The sequence below is a fragment of the Centropristis striata genome, chromosome 8 (assembly GCF_030273125.1).
Source record: "Centropristis striata isolate RG_2023a ecotype Rhode Island chromosome 8, C.striata_1.0, whole genome shotgun sequence".
Taxonomy (NCBI): domain Eukaryota; kingdom Metazoa; phylum Chordata; class Actinopteri; order Perciformes; family Serranidae; genus Centropristis; species Centropristis striata.
Window position 1 is genome coordinate 14,614,200 of NC_081524.1, and position 21,355 is coordinate 14,635,554.

Consider the following 21,355-nt stretch of genomic DNA (forward strand, 5'->3'; position numbering starts at 1 on the left):
AGACACAAAATGACAAAAAAAGAAATAAAATGACCAAAAAAGTCACAAATTGACCACAAAATGATAAAAAAAAAAAACCAAAATGATCAAAAAAGACACAAATTGACCACAAAATGATCAAAAAAAGACATAAATTGACCACAAAATGATCAAAAAAGACACAAAATGACCCCCAAAAAAAGACATTAAGTGACCAAAAAGACTAAAACACATTAACACATGAACACTTTAACACAGTGGAGACAGAGCTGACTTCCAAAATGATTTGGCGACCCCCAGAAATCATCTCGCGACCCCAATTGGGGTCCCGACCCCAAGGTTGAGAATAGCTGGAGTAGGGCAGGGACTTCCTGTTGATATTCAGGAAAATAAAAGCTCCTTTTCGCTGGATCTTTGGATGCTGAAACTGATGCAAATTTTGAAAAAAGCTAAAGCACAATACAGTCCATTTTATAATTATTATTTAATGACAATTTAAGCCATAAAATTCTGTTTGAAAACCTACCTTACCTCAACCTGTTATTTGTCTTTTAATTTGCTGATTAATTTTGAAGGACATTTAAGGGCAGTCTTGTATAGAAAGCTTGTGCATTTAAAATAATTCTTGCATATCACTGAAATTGTATCGTTTATGATTTCATGCAACAAATTAATTAATTGATTAATGGATCAACTGACTGACTGATAATATCTGCAGCATTTAAAGGTGTTAAATACTTCATAGTTCTTCATCAAGCCATTCATCATTTGATCATTTGATCCATTAACTTGTCCGTCTCTGCCTCCCTGACCTTCTCCAGCCTCTGCTGTGGCAGCAGCCGTATGTTCCTGTCCTGGCCAGAGGCATGCTGGACTTCCTCATGGCTCCTACGGCGTTCCTCATGGGCTGCCACCTCAGCCATTTTGAAGAGGTTGCTATTGTAAGTCAACAACCCTCCATAACTAAAAACTTCTTTTAAAGGACAACTTTCGCCATCTACGTTTTTGAAAAGGGGGTAATGGACAAATTAAGGGAATAAAAGGAATTCTGCGTGGTAAATGTACATTAAACCTACTGATAATACATTCTTAGGCCCCGTTTACACGAGGACGCTTGCGGGTAAAAACAACAAAATATTTTATCGGAAGTGCCTTTCGTTTAGACGGTGACGGCGTTTTTGGGGCTCAAAAACGCAAAAATCTGAAACCACCCTCCAAAGTCACATACATGCTCCAGGACAGGAAATAAAGAAACGTGGGATTATTTCCATGGTGGAACCTTCAAGCTGCTCTGGCAGCTCTAATAAACTTACAGGAGTCTTTCCACCAAATGTCCAGGATATGTACAGATAGTATTAGTGAACAGAGAAGGATCTGGAATTACCTCCATCACATTCTGGATGCAGCAATTGGTGGGAGGAGCCAGACGGCTGTGAACGAGACCTGGGAGATCTAGTGATGGAGGAGAACTTTGTGGAAGGAGTAGCTGATGAAAATGTGTGGCGTGAAAACTTCTGCATGCCCAAAGATGCTCTTATGGCTTTAAGTGATGCCGCCTGGCTGCATACAATCCAATTTCACACACTTTTGCGTCACCGTATGCAGCAGATTTCCTCCTGAAAACGCTCGTCTAAACGAGGAATAAAAAGTGAAGACGCGACGCCACTTTTGTGTCTTCTGTTCAGACCGTCCTCGTGTAAACGTAGCCTAATTGTATGGTAGCTTTCTCATCCAAAATATAAACTAATGAATGATATCTTATTCAGAAATTATGATGATAAGAATGAGTGAGGATGACAAGACATAGTCAAGCCTTATGATTCAGCCTGCGATGGATTATTCAAGGAATGAGGCAGTCATTGTTCCTGTCTTTGGCCTCAAAGCTGCTTATTTATCTAAAAAACTGTAAACTTAAGAAGGTTATATACAGTAGGTTTAATACAGATGTGATACAGACCTTGCATCACATTTAATCCTTATTTCTTGTTCCTTGTGTTCAAAAATGTTGATCAGATTTTATCAATTAATGCTCAAAAAAGATGTATTTGATTCTTTTTTTTTTTATTACTTTATTGCAGGTTATGAAATTACAAATATTAACAGCTTCATCACATATTCAATTCATCCTGCCACATTTATGCATTTTTTACAAGAGGCAATGCCAAAAGAATAAATAAATAAGTAAATAAGATATTCATTTTTAATTGTTTGCTTATTCAATGAATTGTTTCATTAAGGAAAAGAAAGAGAAGAAGAAAAAGAAAAAAAGAAAAACAAACAGTACACAATGTATTTGATTGTTGATCTACCTCCATCCAGGAAACAGATGATCTGATCCTAATCAACATTGATAACGGAAGTGTCTCCACTTCTTGTTCTGAGACTCTTGACCTCCCAGAGATTCCTCCGGCTGCTGCAGAATGCTTCACACAGAGGTGCTCACTGGCAAGAATCACACCGCTTCTACTTTTTTCCTCTAGTTATATACAGAAATACAAACAAACCCAAAAGTGTGCTGTAGAACAGCTATTCTCAACCTTGGGGTCCCGACCCCAATTGAGGTCGCGAGATGATTTCTGGGGGTCGCCAAATCATTTTGGAAGTCAGCTCTGTCTCCACTGTGTTAAAGTGTCCATGTGTTTTAGTCTTTTTGGTCATTTAATGTCTTTTTTGGTCATTTTGTGTTTTTTTAGGTCATTTTGTGTCTTTTTTGGGTCATTTTGTGTCTTGTTTGGTCATTTTGTGGTCATTTTATGTCTTTTTTTGGTCATTTTGTGGGTTTTTTTTGTTATTTTGTCTTTTTTTGTTATTTTGTGTCTTTTTTGGGTCATTTTGTGTCTTTTTTTGGTCATTTTGTGTCTTGTTTGGTCATTTTGTGGTCATTTTATGTCTTTTTTTGGTCATTTTGTGGGTTTTTTTTGTCATTTTGTGTCTTGTTTGGTCATTTTGTGGTCATTTTATGTCTTTTTGGTCATTTTGTTTTTTTTGTCATTTTGTGTCTTTTTTTGGTAATTTTATGTCTTTTTTTGGTCATTTTGTGTCTTTTTTTTGTCATTTTGTGTTTTTTTGTCATTTTGTGTCTTTTTTTGGTCATTTTGTGTCTTTTTTTTGGTAATTTTGTGTCCCTTTTGGTAATTTCGTTTCTTTTTTTGGGTGATCTGAACTGTGCGTGTGAGATTGTGTTCAGTGAGCGGGGGTCACGGACAACATGCATGTTAAATTGGGGGTCGCGACTCAAAAAGGTTGAGAACTACTGCTGTAGAAGAACACATTTGCACATCCTTTTCTCAAACTTGGCAAGTGATAGAAAGAGTTTTATTAGTTTATACAATATGAGTGTGTTTTGCAGGTGTCAGTCCCTGCAGATACATTTTGACTTGTATCAGTGCCACCGTGCAACCTGCACTGACATCAGTGAGCAGCGAGCTCAGAGAAGAGCCTGGCAACACAACCTCAACCACGAAATCCAGAGGATCACACTGGAGCTGATTGTCAACATATTCAGGTTGTGTGTGTTATTTGTGTTCTGATATCTAATGGTATGGTTCCCATATTTTTTTAAAATATACACTACTGGTCAAAAGTTTTAGAACACACCAACTTTTCCAGAATTTAATTGAAAATGATGCAGTTTAATGTCTCAGTGTACTTTGAAATTAATGCACATTTGCAACATTTAAAATTCTTTATTGAGCATGATAGTGTTTTGAAAGTAAAAAAAAGATTCAAAATCACATTTTATGTTGGACTAAAGGACTTAAAAAAAAGACACAAAATGACCAAAACAGACACAAAATAACCAAAAAAATACACCAAAAGACACAAAATGACTAAAAAAGACACAAAATGACCAGAAAAAGACACAAAATGACTTACAAAGACATGAAAAGAATTCAAAAATGGACAAAATAGCCCAAGACTCCATAGAGTTAAGTTGTTAACCCATTTCTTGTTCCCTGAAAAAGGCCTACTTGTATAATTCTGAAATGTACATTATTTTTCAGTTTTGGTTAAGCTTACCTTTTTTTATTTACCTCTGGCAGTTCACCACTTACCTTTGTACCCTTTCAAGCTGTTCATTTGACTTGAACTGCTTGAATTTCAATAAAAAACTGGAAAAATTGGGGTGTTCTAAAACTTTTGACCGGTAGTGTATTTATATACATGCATCTATTAAACAGGGATGTTAGCAGTCATCTGAACTATGAGCATCGAGTGTTCAACAGTGAAGAGTTCCTGAAAACCAGAGAGCCAGCCGAACAGCTGTTTTACAAAAACGTAAATACTCGCTTGATAAAACAAGCTTTTTTTTTTTCTAAATGGGTAATAAATTAGTTGACATCTCTCAGCATATATGGGTTTGTAAACCAGGAGCTCATTTTAAGATCCACATGGTTGTGTTGTAGGTGTTGGAGACCTACATCTTCCATTCCTTCCTCAAGGATCGTCTCAACAGGAAGATGGACAAATTTGCTCGAATGGAACTCAGCACTCGTTCTGCTATGCAAAAGTAAGTTCATAAATTGATCTAAAATTTAAAAAAAATAATTTACAAAGTGTCCCACCTGTTTTGAAATCAGGGTCGTATAAAGTTCAGCCTTGAAGAAAAACTAATCATCACCTCTATACAACTGTTTCAACAAAATGTGATCTGTATGATCTTCTTAGGGGTGGGATTGCTTGCAGAGCTGTTGCAAGACTATTGTTTGATGTTACCAATCCAACACTTTTTATGCTGAACAACTGACAACATGTTAACCCATAAGAAGCCATGGTGACACCTTTGTAACAAACTTTAAATCTCCTAGAATCTCCCATATTCAGCTTTATGCTTCACATTAACTCATTAAATCCCTGAGCGACACATACTCAACACCCTGGTGTGGTGGTCATGTGACTTTGACAAGAAGTGACTTCTCCAAAATGTGGCTGTGACTGGAAACAGAGATGTGAAATTTTTCAAAAAGCTTATTTTAAGTTTAAACCTATTTAACAATTCTAATCCGTTAATAGGGTTACCTGTATTGCATTTAACTTGTTCTGACCAGATTTCTTGAACAAATTAAAGTCAAAATTTTGATATATGTTATGGAGATGCAAAAGAAAAAGGCAAATTTGTGTCTCTGTAAGCAGGAAATGTGTCTGGTTTTTTTCTATTTTAAAATAAGAAATATAATTATAAATACCTATACGCCCATTGTAACGTATATATGTCACATCAGAGGTAGTATTTTTTTTTTAAAACATCAGACATGTGTTCTATGTGGTCCACTTATAGAACACATCCTTTAAGGATAACTGGGTCTGGGTTCTTATGGGTTAAAGATCACAGGGGTACTTAATAATAAAACAATATGTATGCAATGCATTGTTGCTGTCGTGTTGTCCAGGATGAAGGCTATGGTTGAGGTCCCACGCAGACCCACCATGCAGGAGATTCAAGCTCGGAGAAGAAGCTCTATAGAAAACAATCTGAGTAAGAGACTGGGGATGAGCCTGCCCAACCTCAGAGATGACCAAACCTTCGGCTTCCACAGAAACTCGCTGCTGAGCGGGATCATCATGTCTGAACCTGGTGAGACTGTAACAGAAGCAGAGAGTTATAGACAGACACAAATAGCTCCCAAAAATTAAATGTTCTCTGCCCCTCCCCCCTCCTTCTTGCCTCTGCCTCCTTCTCCTCCCCATATTTTCTCTCTTCCTGCTCCTCCTGTCTCCTAGTGCTGAGAACGTCTCCTAAACCGACAAAGGTCTTTGAGCTGCCAGACTTCCCAGCCTCTCTGTCCTTCCACTCTGTCCAAAGTTATTACAGTGAGCTGATCCAGCATCTTGGCAAAGCCATCTTCTCTATCCAGAACGAGAACTCTACTCTGCTGGCCAGGTATTCTGTTTGAATTCCTCCTTACATTGAACTGTAAGACGTACAGAGTCAGTTAGCGGAGTAGCTGCAACTCTATTCTTCCACTAAAACGAGTCATTCCTGTCTCCTTCATTTCAGTTTCTACAATCACGTGTTTTACCAATTTATACTTTGGTAACACTTTACAATAACCATCATTTATAAATGGTAAACAGATAGTTTATTAATGTTTAATCATAATTTATAAACAGTTTATAGGCCATTTAGAATGGTAAATACATCATTTATTACTGTTTAACTAACTAAATTATGTATAAATGGCTAATAGATGGTATATTAATGTATATTTATAATTAATTTATCATTAACAAACAATTACATTATAATTAATAGTTTTAGTTTCACTCATTATTACATTTTTAACACCATATTTAGTATGTTAATAATTTTGAAATGATTCTTATACCTTTAAGAAATTGGTTGAAACCATTTAAAGATTAAATATGTATAGCACTTTGTAAATGGTTGATAATTGGTTTATAAACCATCTATAAACATTACTTGGATGGTTATTCTAAAGTGTTACCTATACTTTTTGTCTGTCAGCATGTATCAACAATTTTCATCGATCTTCTTTATTTTACTTTGCTACTGAACACTTGAGGCTTGATTACAATGATTTTCCCTCTGCAGGTTCTACTACTTGCGTGGTATCATTAACACTTTGTGTTGGCGGCGGCTGGACGCTCTGAGCGATTTCCAGAACCTCTACAAGACGGACACGGCCATCTTCCCCACACAGCTGGTCATGTGGCTGGTCGACTCGCTTCAACGAGATGAGAGACGACAAGCCGACAGACGACCTGATCTCAAGAGACTCATCCTCAAGGTCAGTCAGTTTATAATCATAACCGTTATTATCTGGTGGTTGGAGGACAACTTGATTCTGTAAGTCTGCCTTTGTTGTTGTTTACATTGTGATGATGGATGGAATATTGTCCACTTTCTCATCTGTTAGGTGAAGACAGAGAATCAGAAGCTTTTGGTGCAGCCGGATGACCACGTCAAGAAGTTTGAGCTTCCCCGAAAGCATCTGCATCAGGAAGAGTTTGTGCGTTGTGTTCAGGAGTCTGGGATTGTAAAGGACGTAGCAACCATACACCGATTATTCGACGCTCTCACTGATGGTAAGTGAGGACCGACAGGATGGGGAGGGATGTGGTATTTTTATGATTTGTATTCAACCCTAGATTGTTTAATGCTGTATTTTGCAACCAACAGTGTGAGTCAATAGCCTGGCTAACACCAGACTAATCTCAAATGAGATTTAGTCTGGGAACCAGCCGTTCATTTCTCCGTAGAGGAGGTGTGGTTTACGATCCTCCGGAGCCGTTTATTGGGCGCTTAGAATGTCTATCAAAGCGTCTGTAGGTAGCTCTTAGCCAATCAGATCAGTTATACCAGATGATGTAGTAGAGCAACAGAAATGGATGTTTGTTGTGTGTGTGTCTGTGAGAGAGTGTTGTTTGCTGCTTTGCTTCTCCAGTTCTCGCTTTCTGCAAGATTATTTATTTTCACTCTTTATTCCCCCTCATGTCATTCAGCCACACACATCCACTGATTTTATGGGCAATAAACAAGCTGCTGCGGGTCTCTGGCGGCTCCGCTGTCCCCCGGCTCGTAGCCAGATCACCACCGTTACAATAGCGGGGCTAATAGCTACCGCTAACGCCGTAACGGTAGCGTAGCGCTACCGCTATTAGCCCCACTACCGTAACGCCGGTGATCTGGCTACAAGCCCGGGGACAGCGGAGCCGCCGAGAGACCTTTCGCCTTTCAACTTTCGCTCTAAACTATTTAAAACACCATCTACAGCTAAAGAGAGTTTCGCGTCTGCAGCAGCCATGTTGGATCCATAAGAAAACTACAAGCTTCCGTCTGCCGAGTAGTACGCGTCATCGTCTCACCGTCCCTCCCCGCTCTGTGATTGGATCCCTAAAACAGGGATAAGAAACCTCCCTGGTTTTCAGACCCCTTGGCAGTTCGAAATGAAATCGAGCGCGCAAGGCAGTCTGGGTATACCCAGGCTAGTGAGTCAAGGCATTGTGATGAAAATTGAGTACCATCATTAGTGCTGATTCAAAATCCAAATCCGTGGTGAAAAGTTGTTTGGTAAATCTTGAAGGCATTCTTTTTCTTAGGTATATTTTCTTAATCTTCTCTATTTCATATTTCCTGACCAGCACCGCCTCTGATAGTCAGGAATGATTCATGGAACTGGCATTTACATTCATAGCTTTTGATTAGATGTGCGTTTGAAGGACATGGTGGACACACAAGTGACTATACAATAATTAATTTTTACCATCAGCATTATATGAAGGAACTTTTAATCGATTACATCACTTGCAGACGTGGTTAAATGGAGCAGCAGTTGCATTTTTTAATCCTCTGTTAGCGTGAAGTACAGTGTACAGCATGTTCCCTTTTACATACACAAACACACACACACACACACACACACACACACACACATTCTTGTACTTCTGTCTTTGTGAGTACCCTCATTGTAACAGTGAATTCCCTGCTAAGGTTATAATAGTTTGGGATTTTTCATTAGTTTTAGTTTTAATTTTGTTGTGAATTTTTGTTTTCAAATTCAGTTAGTTTTAATGAGTTTTTAGAGTGAGTTTGCTAGATTTAGTTTAGTATTTATTTTTTTGAAATGCTTTAGTTTTAGTTTTTTTGTAATGGGGTATTTGTTGGGTGGGAGATTAAAAGATTTCACAGTAAATTTTGCCTTTATTTCCTTTGTCTTATCCATCTTCATTATGTATGAAAAAAGCTGACAAACATGAAAACGAAGGACATTTTCACTATAATTTTAGTTAGTTTTATAATCACACAATACAGTTTCAGTTAATTATCATTATCATGTAACCTTTAACCCTTAAAACAAAGTCTGAACTCTCAAAAAAGCCTTTAAAGAAGTGAGGACCGGCCGAAATGTCCTCACTTTGCAAAAATGTCCTCATTCTGTTGGTTAAAAACATGTTCTGGTCCTCACTATGTAGGAAGTACAAGAACACACACACACACACACACAGATTGTAAAATACACCCTGTCACACATACATGCTAAACTGTGTCCAACTGAATCAAAGGGAACAAATAAGCAGTTTAGATTATTACAGTGTGATATTTTTGTCTCCTGATCAGACAAAGACTATAAATTCTTAGGGCACTGGTGGATGTTTGCCTCCTGTTAACTTCCATTCTGTAACTTGCACTGGCAAAGTTGCAGCCTCAACTTATACTAAAGAAGTGTGTGAACCCAGTTGGCTGTCTGTTTTTGTGTGTTTGCTGCACTGCCCTATTTCCTTGGCAGGCTGTGGTAGCTTGCCTGCATACAGTCATGGCCAAAAATATTGGCACCCCTGCACTTCTGCCAGATAATGCACCGCTTCTCCCAGACAATTGTTGCAATTACAAATGCTTTGGTGTTCACATGTTTATTGCTTTTGTTTGTCATTCTGGGAGAACGTCCTGTGGACAGATAAGACCAAAGTAGAGCTTTTTGGTAAAGCACATCATTGTACTGTTTACAGAAAATGAAAAGATGAGGCCTTCAAAGAAAAGAACACGGTCCCTACGGTCAAACATGGTGGAGGTTCACAGATGTTTTGGGGTTGCTTTGCTGCGTCTGGCACTGGATGCCTTGACTGTGTGCATGGCATCATGAAATCTGAAGACTACCAGAGAATTTTGGGGTGCAATGTAGGGCCCAGTGTCAGGAAGCTGGGTCTCCATCAGTGGTCATGGCTCTTCCAGCAGGACAATGACACAAAGCACACTTCAAAAGCACCCAGAAATGGTTGAAGATAAGCACTGGAGGGTTCTGAAGTGTCCAGCAATGAGTCCAGATCTAAATCTCATAGAAGACCTGTGGAGAGATCTTAAAACAGCAGAAGAGGGAGAAGGCACCCTTCAAATCTGAGACCTGGAGCAGTTGGCAAAAGAAGAGTGGTCCAAAATTCCAGTAGAAAGGTGTAAGAAACTCATTGATGGTTACAGGAAATGATTGATTTCAGTTATTTTTTCCAAAGGATGTGCTACCAAATATTAAGATGAGGGTGCCAATAATTTTGTCCAGTCCATTTTTGAAGTTCTGTGTGGAATGATCAGATTTGGCTTTTTTTTCTCTGCTTTTCTTGTGTTGTTCCAATGCAAACAAAAGAAATAAACATGTGAATAACAAAGCATTTGCAATTGCAACAATTTTCTGGGAGAAATGGTGCATTATCTGACAGAAGTGCAGGGGTGCCAATATTTTTGGCCATGACTGTATGTGACTGACCCTGCATTTACTGTTTTGATTTGGAATAAAAAAAACAATTAATGTACTGTGTAAAATGTTAAGAAAAACAGACTGCATCAAATACAAAATGAGTGTATATGTTTACCAAACATTTGAGGATTGGATACCATGTCTTTGTACTGTATTCAATTTAATCTAGGTTACAAAGGATTTGAAAATCTTATTATTTGTGTATTAATTTGTGTCCCAACTTTTTTGGAACCAGTCCAAAGCAAAATTAGAGATGCTGTGAAGTCTCAGTTTAGACTTAGAGTTTAAAACATGAGAGAAAGAGGTGACATGGGTTTTGAAATGGATTCAGACTGGATTTTTCGCATTGTTCTCTGATCAATGAGCCACTTCACTGACCTCAGAAAATCATTTAGTAACACATGAAGAACAATAATACACTCTATTCTGAGATATCTGAGGCTAAATGTGAAACTAAATTGTTTGTGCAAGTTTGTTAATTATTTTCTGTCTGTAATTGCACGTGCCCCCCACCTCCCCCCATTTAAACATGTCTTTGTCTCTGTCCCAGGCCAGTCAAAGCATGTGGACCCTGAACTCTTCAGAGTCTTCTACACCGTCTGGAAGGAGACGGAGGCCGAGGCACAAGATGTCAACCTGCCCGCTGAGGTCATTGACCATCTTGACAACAGCGAGTGCGTCTTCAAGTTGTCGTCGTGTGTCAAGACCTCCCACGGCGTTGGTAAAATCGCCATGACGCAGAAACGTCTGTTCCTGCTGACCGTGGGACGACAGGGCTTCCTGGATATCACAAAGTTCAGAGACATAAAGGTCAAGTGTCTCTCTCTCAAATCACATCATCTTTGAAATCTTTATTTATAACCCTGTGCTGTTAGATAGATGGATAGATAGATGGATAGATGGATAGATGGATAGATGGATAGATAGATAGATAGATAGATAGATAGATAGATAGATATACTTTATTTATCCCAAGCTGGGAAATTACAGTGTAGCAGCAGCATTACACACAGAGACAATGACAACACAATTAAATAAAAAGAACAACCTAGGCATACTTCAAGCAATAAAATATAAAAATACAATAAAATACAATAAAAGATAAAGTGTCTAAAGAAGGAGTATGTATTAAGGAGTAGAATAGAATTCCAGTGCAGAATAAATATGAATATGCAGTATAAAAATGTTGGTGCTATGAAACAAATAAGGTGCAATGAACAGTGTGCATAAAGAACACATAAAGGGCACATGGTGTTATGTAATGAACCAGACTATTTGTTATTGTTCTTTCACTAAATGACTCCACCTATCAATGTGCAGGAGGTGAAGAAAGCCTCAGCTCCCTTTCTCCTTGGTCGTATCCCCTCCCTTCGTATCCAGACCTCCAGCAGGCTGGAGGTGTTTGAGGCCAATCTGAAGACAGAGACTGAGCTCTGGAACCTGATGGTGAAGGAGATGTGGGCTGGACGCAAGATAGCCGACCAACACAAGGTACAACAAGGGCTTAAGGCACACTGGGTTTTCAATTGACACATGGTCAAATGGACAAACAACCTAATATGACCACTATTGATTGATTGATTGATTGATTGATTGATTGAATGAGAATTTATTTGAACACAAAATAAAAGATGAACATTTAAAAACAAACGAACAACAATAAATACAAGACAACAACACAAAATGAAACAACAACAAGACTCAACACTTATCTGTGTTCAAAAGGAGTGGGAAGAAGCCAAAGCTTATTAAATCCCTTCTCCCTATGTTAATTTACTATATTCAGTTATATAACAATAATATTTATATATACACTACCGGTCAAAAGTTTTAGAACACCCCAATTTTTCCAGTTTTTACTGAAATTCAAGCAGCTCAAGTCAAATGAACAGCTTGAAAGGGTACAAAGGTAAGTGGTGAACTGCCAGAGGTAAATAAAAAAAGGTAAGCTTAACCAAAACTGAAAAATAATGTACATTTCAGAATTATACAAGTAGGCCTTTTTTAGGGAACAAGAACTGGGTTAACAACTTAACTCTATGGAGTCTTGGGCTATTTTGTCCATTTTTGAATTCTTTTCATGTCTTTGTAAGTCATTTTGTGTCTTTTTTTGGTCATTTTGTGTCTTTTTTTAGTCTTTTGGTGTCTTTTTTTGTCATTTTGTGTCTTTTTTTTTGGTAATTTTGTGTAATTTTTTAAGTCCTTTAGTTCAACATAAAATGTGATTTTGAATCTTTTTTTTTTTTCAAAACACTATCATGCTCAAAGAATTTTAAATGTTGCAAATGTGCATTAATTTCAGAGTACACTGAGACATTAAACTGCATCATTTTCACTTAAATTCTGGAAAAGTTGGTGTGTTCTAAAACTTTTGACCAGTAGTGTATGTATGTATAACACATAGTAATGTAGTTTATAAACTCATTATTACCATTATTAACACACATAACTTGTTATTAACTTACAAACACATCAGTACACATACAACCATGTAGTCATAATGAGACAACAATGAACAAACAAACAACAATAACACACAAAAAAGAAAAAATAGTAACACATTTAAAAAATAAAACGTCAACAATAACCACCTACTGTCATTTTACACAACCTATAGCAGTGATTTAGTTACTGTTTTGACTACCTAAGTCTATTTTCAATGCATGAGTTATTTTGCTTACCCCCTTGTGCTAATGATAGTGTACTATTCTCAGACTTTGTTAACAAAAGGTTATTTATTGGCTCTTCAGGACCCTCAGTACATGACTCAGGCTCTGACCAACGTCCTGTTAATGGATGCTGTGATGAGCTGCCTGCAGACACAGAGGTCCTTTCTTGCTGCCTCAAAGCTGGTCTACTTTGACAAGATAAAACATGAAGGTCGGGGTCCACTCTTGTGTTGCTTCTTCTGCTTCTTGATCTTTTTTTTTCTTCTTTCCATACACAAAGATAAATTCACGCCCAAAAGTCAGTTCTCAAAATGAATGGGGGAAAAAATTTGACATTGGAAAGACATTGTGATTCAGAGTTACCATTATTCTTTTGGTTAGATGAAGTTCTGAACTGCATCCAATCTAACTGATTGATTGATTTTTGTGTTAATCATTTGTTCTATATAAGGTTGCTGTTTGCCAATCAACAGTGAACATTTTCCTTTCTCCTTATACAAGAGAAGAATCAAATCATCACTACCTAGAGAATGTTTGACATTATTCCTTTCCTTTTCCTTCCTTTATTTCCTTCTCCATTAATGTTTCTGTCATATTCAGTCATTCATTGTGTTTGTCTCTGACCAGTACCAATGATGGTGCCCAAAACTACCTCAGAGACTTTAAAACACAAGATCAACCCATCGCTGGACCTGGCTGAACCTCAGACTGTGCATGTGCTGCTGTACACACCAGGTATTATGTGGAGAAGTTTACAGCCTGTGTGATTTATTTGTTTATTTTCGTGCCCTACTAACACACAACACGTTTGTCCCATTGTCATGTTGTTGATATTTACCGTCCCTTACAGTTCAGAGCAACAAAGGAGTTTTTATGTTATGATCATCAGTTTATGTGTTCACACACTGAGCCCCTGTCTGAGTAAAAATATTGTTGTGTACTTTCTAAAGTTTGTATGAGTACAGACGCTCCAGTGACGCCTACCCACATAACCTGATTAGTCTTGTTTTGCTGTGTAATAGCAGGCAGTATAATAAGTGTATTGTGTTGTGCATTGTGTCCTCCATATGTTCGGTCGTGTGCATTTATCTGTCCAGCTGACCACAGCTGTCTGTGGCTAATCAATCATACGTCTATGACATTACGCTCAAGGACCTCTTTTTAAAAAAAAAACATTTTTAGACTTTTTTAAACGTTTTTTTTAGACATAGACTGATTTATACCATCAGTGTCTGCTGACTCCTTACTCCTCTTAACCGGCTGATGGGCCGCAAAGCGAAAAGAATTTCAGGCAACCAGCTAGTAGCCTGGCTAACACCAGACTAATCTCAAATGAGATCTAGTCTGGAAACCAGCCGTTCATTTCTCCGTAGAGGAGGCGTGGTTTACGATCCTCCAGAGCCGTTTATTGGACGCTTAGAATGTCTATCAAAGCGTCTGTAGGTAGCTCTTAGCCAATCAGATCAGTTATACCAGATGACGTAGTAGAGCAACAGAAATGGATGTTTGTTGTGTGTGTGTCTGTGAGAGAGTGTTGCTGCTGCTTTGCTTCTCCAGTTCTCACTTTCTGCAAGATTATTTATTTTCACGCTTTATTCCCCCTCATGTCATTCAGCCACACACATCCACTGATTTTATGGGCAATAAACAAGCTGCTGCGGGTCTCTGGGGGCTCCGCTGTCCCCCGGCTCGTAGCCAGATCACCTGCGTTGCGGTAGCGCTGGTGATCAGCGCCGCTAGCGGCTATTAGCCCCGCTACTGTAACGCCAGTGATCTTGCTACGAGCCGGGGGACAGCGGAGCCAAGAGACCTTTCGCCTTTCAACTTTCGCTCTAAACTATTTAAAACACCGTCTACAGCTAAAGAGAATTTCGCGTCTGCAGCAGCCATGTTGGATCAGTAACAAAACTACAAGCTTCCGTCTGCCGAGTAGTACGCGTCATCGTCTTCTCCTCCCTGTTCTGTGATTGGATCCCTAAAACAGGGCTAAGAAACAAAGACACAAAGGCAAAATTTTTGCCTTTGTGTCACTCAAAATCTGACATCCGTAGAAAACTTTGGTCTGATTTTGAATCATTCCATACCTGATATGTTCTCATCCACTAAATATAGGCAACAAGATCAATAAATCCCCGTTTTTGCCATTGTTGCTGCCCTCTTGGCTGTAAGGGAGCCAACACTGCAGGACAACACAAAATATTGCGGGACAGAGATTAGCTGTGTGTGGGAGCAGGTGGACCGTTTGCGGGTGTTGGAGGTAGCAGATGTACACACAGGAGCATAACACTATGGGCTAGTCTTTGAAAAACAAAAAAAAGCAGGATTCTCATTTTTATGGTGTTGTCCCTACACACTAAACCAGTAGTTCTCAACCTTTTTGAGTTGCGACCCCCAATTTAACATGTATGTTGTCCATGACCCCCGCTCACTGAACACAATCTCACACGCACAGTTCAGATCACCCAAAAAAGAAACAAAATGACCAAAAAAAGGAAACAAAATGACCAAAAAAGATACAAATTGACCACAAAATGATCAAAAAAGACACAAAATGACCAAAAAAAGACACAAAATGACCAAAAAAAGACACAAAATGACCAAAAAAAGGAAACCAAATTACCAAAAAAGACACAAATTGACCATAAAATGATAATAAAGACACAAAATGATCAAAAAAGACACAAAATGACCAGAAAAGACACAAAATGATCAAAAAAGACACAAAATGACCAGAAAAGACACAAAATTACCAAAAAAGACACAAAATGACCAAAAAAAGGACACCAAATTACCAAAAAGACACAAATTGACCATAAAATGATAAAAAAGACACAAAATGATCAAAAAATACACAAAATGACCAGAAAAGACACAAAATGACCAAAAAAAGACACAAAATGACTAAAGAAAAGACACAAAATGACCGAAAAAAGGAAACCAAATTACCAAAAAAGACACAAATTGACCACAAAATGATAAAAAAAGACACAAAATGATCAAAAAAGACACAAAATGACCAGAAAAGACACAAAATGACCAAAAAAAAGACACAAAATGACTAAAATTGGGGTCCCGACCCCAAGGTTGAGAATAGCTGCACTAAACCACCCTGCAGCACAGCTTGTTTTTACTGCATACAGTCAGCTCTCCATTCACTGGTCCATGCATTCTTACCCTTCGTCTCTTTCTCTCTTGCTGCAGGTCAGCTGACTTGCAATGACTCAGAAGGAGAGATGAACCCTAAACTCTGGGTGGCTCTCAGTGGGGGCAAGGTGGTTGTGTTCGATGCTGCTAGCTGGACCATGCTGCAGGACTGCATCCAGGTCGGAGAGTCGCAGCTGGTGAGATTTACAGATGAACTCCACCAACTGTACACATCAACTGTCTAAAGGTCTTTGGGAATACTTCAGCATACAGATAAAAACCTATAACTTTGGGGATCAGAGACAGCTGGGTAAAGTCGGCTTTGAGTTGGTCGTGGCCAAGGACAAGTATCAGAATTATAAATGAATAAATCAAGAGTTCATCAGACCTCTGTAGTCTGCTCCTCATCTTTTTATTTATTTATTTATTGTTGTTTGCACTTAAAAAACATACAATCGTTAAGAAATAACAGTACAAGAAGAAACAGTAAAAGAAAATGCAGGAAAGATCAAAAAGCCCAAAGGACTTATATACACGACCCTCCCTCTTAAACCTATAAGTAACTATACTTTACTTAAATTACATAGCTAGATGAAAATAAAAAAACACAAACAAAATTTAAACAAAACAAATACAAAGGTGTAGAACATCTATAGGGATTTTTTGAGCTTGGTCTTAAAAGTATTTAAAGAGGAACATGATTCTGTTAGATGTTTTATGTCATTCCACAGCACCTTGATAAACAAATGAGAATTTGGCAACAGAGGTCCTACAGAAAGGAATATGTAAATCATTCTTTCTTCTTGTAAGATGTGCATGATAATGAGAATTAAACTCAAAGTAACTATGGGCAAATTACTTTATACATAAGAACCCCCGTTTGATACTTATTGACCTCATAAATTGTAAGTACTTGCAATCGTTTAAATAATGGTTTAGTTGGGGCTAAATAAGAAGAGTTAGTGGCAATTCTTACAAAGGATTTCTGAAATCTATGAATTTCAGAAATGAATCTGTGTTTGAGATTACACTTGATGGCTTTAATACAGTTGTATTTAAACTTAATGTTGTTTGGGCAAACCTAGTTTTAAGGTTTTAAAGAGTTGTATCGTTCCACCTCCATGTCTATACTGTGTCTTTCCAGAAGTACAATATATCCACTATAATATCAATTATGCTGTTTTTGAGTCTGTTAGCCCATCATCTTCAAATGTAAGTAAAACGGACATTTCACACCTTCTTCTGTGCAGAACTGCATGCTGGGATTGGTGCAGGAGCAGGTCTGGGTCGGCTCTCAGGACTCTGTGATCTACATCATTGACACTCACAGCATGTCCTGCAACAAACAGCTGACGGAGCACAGACATGAAGTGACTGGACTCACAGTGGACTCCAGAGATCAACACAGCAGGTAAAGACACGACCACTTCTCCTTCAGTTTCATCACGTTAAACACAAGCGGTTTTATGAAGGTGAGTTTAAACGTAACGCATGCATTGACATAATAAATATGGAGCTTTCAGTGGCAAGAATGCACGGTGCTGGAGCTGAGACTATTCTAGCATGGCAAACAATGGCAGATAAGATCAAGGAATTGCTGTAATCAATATTTTTATTTGCATTACTTGAACATGGTCTCTCATGTCCTGTAAGAGTTTTATAGAGATCCAAGTTGGGGGGGTGGGGGGTCGTCGCCTGGCCCCTTTTTATTTTTAATTTTAATTTTTCCTTTTTTTTTTTTTTTCTATTTATTTCATTATTATTATTATTATTACTATTATTTTCAATCTGATTGTAATGTACCTTTTAATTTTATCGGACTGCTGTACTTGTTCTGTCTTTAAAAGTAATAAAAAAGTTGTTCACAAAAAAAAGGTGAGTTTAAATGTGTAAATGTGAAAGCATCACTCAAACTGTCTTCCCCAGTCAGCAGACATACTCCTGCAGCTCTGATGGGACTATTCTTCAGTGGGACTCTGTCAGTCTCAAAGTGAAGCGTCAGTTCCACCTCAGCTGTGACCGTCTCTGCTCCATACAGATCTTTGATGGCACGCTGTGGTGTTGTGAGTGCACATATTTTCCATCGTTTGTTGCTGTTCTGCAATTTTCTAAACGCACTAAATCACAAACACCAGTCACATTCATTTCTCTCCACTGAAAGCTTCTTACTGGCTGAATATACCAGATGTCGGTATGTGGCTTTACTGTTAGTGGAGCGGCTAAGTGCTCATTTTTGCCAGAATCTTTCAGTTTATGATACAAGCGTGAAAATTGGCATGCACACTCTCCATGGGTCACTTAACAAGAAAATTGTCCGAGACATTTGAAATACTGCTCATGCCAATTTTTATGCTTGCATCACCAAATAAACCATTATATAATTTAATTGCGCCACTAAGGTGTCGGCCATCTTGAAAAATGGCCGCCATCTTACAATTTCAAATGTATCTGACCATTTTCTTGTTAAGTGACCCATGGAGACTGCTCATGCCAATTTTTATGCTTGTATCACCAAACAAACCATTATATCATTCAATTGCTCCACTAAGGTGTCAGCCATCTTGAAAAATGGCCGCCATCTTGGAATTTCAAGTAACTGTGGGTGGGTCATTGTCAAGTGACCAACAGAGACTGCTCATGCCAATTTGTATGCTTGTATCACCAAATAAACCATTATATCACTTAACTGCTCCACTTAGGTGTCGGCCATCTTGAAAAATGGCCGCCATCTTAAAATTTCAAATGTGACAATGACAATTTTCTTGTCAAGTGACCCATGGAGAGTGTTCATGCCAATTTTCACGCTTGTATCATAAACTGAAAGATTATATCACTTAGCCGCTCCACTATGTAGCAGTCCTCCTCATTTAAAAAAAAAAAATCAAAATCTGTTTATTGAAGGATTTTCAGTATAACAAAAGTGCAATGCTGAATGGTAATTACAAAGACATGAGTTAGACATGAGTACAACAGTTAGCACCAATGTGTCCAGATAGATATGGATTGGGTAATATAACTTAAAGAGAAACAAAACACAGAAAACAAACAAACAAACAAACAAAAACAACCAAATGTAACGATTGTCCTCCTCATTTTATAGTGTAACGTACATGGCAGCTATAACACTTACAACCCTCTCTGAACATACCTGAGCCTGACTGATGCCACATTTCTTTTTCAAAATGAAACCATTGTTGAAAAGTTTTTGTGTGTATGTGCAGGTTGTGGTGACAGCATTGTGGAACTGAAAAAGAGCGGGACTCCACAAAGAAGAATGGCACTTCCTGATGACATAAAGACAATCCCCAGTAGCTTCAGCAGCTTCGTCGTCATCCCAGAGGTGACTCTGATTTCCTTATTTAACAAGCTCAGGAATTATGCAAATGAGCAGACATATAGTGGTTCAGTTAGTCAGTCATTCAGTCTGCTGTTGGGAAATGAAACAATAAAGCATATCAGCACTTAACAGTTTATAGAAGGGGGAAATGCTGGCACCTAGACAGTTATAATGTAGCTAGAACAACTACAGTTGTAGTCAGTGCAACCACTGAAGCTGAGTTATTCAGGTAGGTATATACTGGCAACTTTTATCCAACACTTGGGCCCCGTTCACACGAGGACGGTCTCAACAGAAGACGCAAAAGTGTCGTCTCGTCTTCACTTTTTATTCCTCGTTTAGACAAGCATTTTCGGGAGGAGATCTGCTGCACACGGTGACGCAAAAGTGTGTGAAATTGGATTGTATGCAGCCAGGCGGCATCACTTAAAGCCATAAGAGCATCTTTGGGCATGCAGAAATTTTCACGCCACACATGTTCATCAGCTACTCCTTCCACAAAGTTCTCCACCATCACTAGATCTCCCAGGTCTCGTTCACAGCCGTCTGGCTCGCCTCCGACCAATTGCTGCATCCAGAATGTGATAGAGGTTTTTACAGATCCTTCTCTGTTCACTAATACTATCTGTACATATCCTGGACATTTGGTGGAAAGACTCCTGTAAGTTTATTAGAGCTGCCAGAGCAGCTTGAAGGTCCCACCATGGAAATAATCCCACGTTTCTTTATTTCCTGTACTGGAGCATGTATGTGACGTAAACACATACGTGACGTGAGCAGATCAGATCAGAGTTTTGTGTCTTGTCAGTGTAGACGACACGCTATGGAGGAGAGGATTCAACTTTTCCACTTTGGAAGGTGGTTTCAGATTTTTGCGTTTTTAAGCCCCAAAAACGCCGTCACCGTCTAAACGAAAGGCACTTCCCATAAAATATTTTGTTGTTTTTACCCGCGAGCGTCCTCGTGTAAACGGGGCCTTGAATATGCAGATAATTGTAATTTCTTTGGCTGCCAAAGATCTCTGCATGCTGGCTTCAAAGGAAATGCTTTTCAGTGTTTGATATGATCAAACTGCTGGTTCATGTGACTGCTGTGTTTGTTCCAGAGAGGCCAGCTGTGGACGGGCTGTGCAGACTTGGGGGAGCTGTGTCTCTGGAACACTAAGAACCACCGACAACCTTCCAAGAGAATCTCCCTGCCGGGCACTTCAGGGGTCACCTGTATGATCCGAGTCAAGGACCAGGTGAGAATCAACATGTCAGGTGGAGAGTGTAAAGTGTGTTGAGCACTTCTTGTTTTTTGTGGTTCGTGGGGGCAGAGAGCAGACATGGCTTGTTGGGGAAGTAACATGGATTTACATAAGCAATGATTCATTTGTTTGGTGCAATTGTGATTCAGTCAAACGTCAAATGTGCTTCCTTTGTTGCTCGACCCCTCATGTGTCAGATAGTGCAGAGTTTAGTGTTGTGCCACCCAAGGTTATTATAGTTAACGAAAACTAACGAAATAACGAAAACTAGAATTGAAAAAAGATTTTCGTTAACTGAAATAAAAATAAAAACTAGAGTGTAAAACTGTATTGTGTGGTTACAAAACTAACTAAAACTACCTGAAATTATAGTGAAAATGTCCTTAGTTTTTCGTTTTTTTCAACTTTTTTCATTCATAATTCAGTGTTTCTATTTGAACATGCAACACATGGTAAATATGTTTACTGAGACTGGGATGTTTACACTAGAACCAAAATTCAAAACACCCAGAACTGTAAGAGTTAATAACCTTATTGGGGCTGAGATGATAAACCAAAGGAAATAAAGGAAACATTTATTATGACCTCTTTGAATCTGGCACCCAACATATAGCCCATTACAAAAAAACTAAAACTAACACTAAAACTAATAAAAACTAAACTAAAACTAAGCATTTTCAAAAACTAAAAACTAAACTAAAACTAGAAAACTCACTCTAAATACTAACTAAAACTAACTGAATTTGAAGACAAAAATTTACAACGAAAT

The 21,355-nt window shown here is 38.4% G+C and overlaps 1 protein-coding gene across 3 annotated transcripts in view; it reads left to right on the forward strand.

The window, feature by feature from the left end:
* Nucleotides 1-21,355, forward strand: part of LOC131977002 (DENN domain-containing protein 3-like) — a 48,028-nt gene that overhangs the window by 23,592 nt on the left and 3,081 nt on the right. For all 3 annotated transcript variants that reach the window (XM_059340248.1, XM_059340247.1, XM_059340249.1), the window contains 18 exons: nt 801-920; nt 2,299-2,414; nt 3,329-3,484; nt 4,161-4,257; nt 4,386-4,489; nt 5,370-5,554; nt 5,701-5,860; nt 6,533-6,728; nt 6,858-7,026; nt 10,738-10,997; nt 11,508-11,678; nt 12,938-13,067; nt 13,484-13,591; nt 16,058-16,197; nt 17,251-17,411; nt 17,927-18,063; nt 19,222-19,340; nt 20,443-20,580. In XM_059340248.1, the coding sequence (XP_059196231.1) occupies nt 801-920; nt 2,299-2,414; nt 3,329-3,484; nt 4,161-4,257; nt 4,386-4,489; nt 5,370-5,554; nt 5,701-5,860; nt 6,533-6,728; nt 6,858-7,026; nt 10,738-10,997; nt 11,508-11,678; nt 12,938-13,067; nt 13,484-13,591; nt 16,058-16,197; nt 17,251-17,411; nt 17,927-18,063; nt 19,222-19,340; nt 20,443-20,580 (2,667 nt within the window). The remainder of the gene's footprint in view (nt 1-800; nt 921-2,298; nt 2,415-3,328; nt 3,485-4,160; nt 4,258-4,385; nt 4,490-5,369; nt 5,555-5,700; nt 5,861-6,532; nt 6,729-6,857; nt 7,027-10,737; nt 10,998-11,507; nt 11,679-12,937; nt 13,068-13,483; nt 13,592-16,057; nt 16,198-17,250; nt 17,412-17,926; nt 18,064-19,221; nt 19,341-20,442; nt 20,581-21,355) is intronic.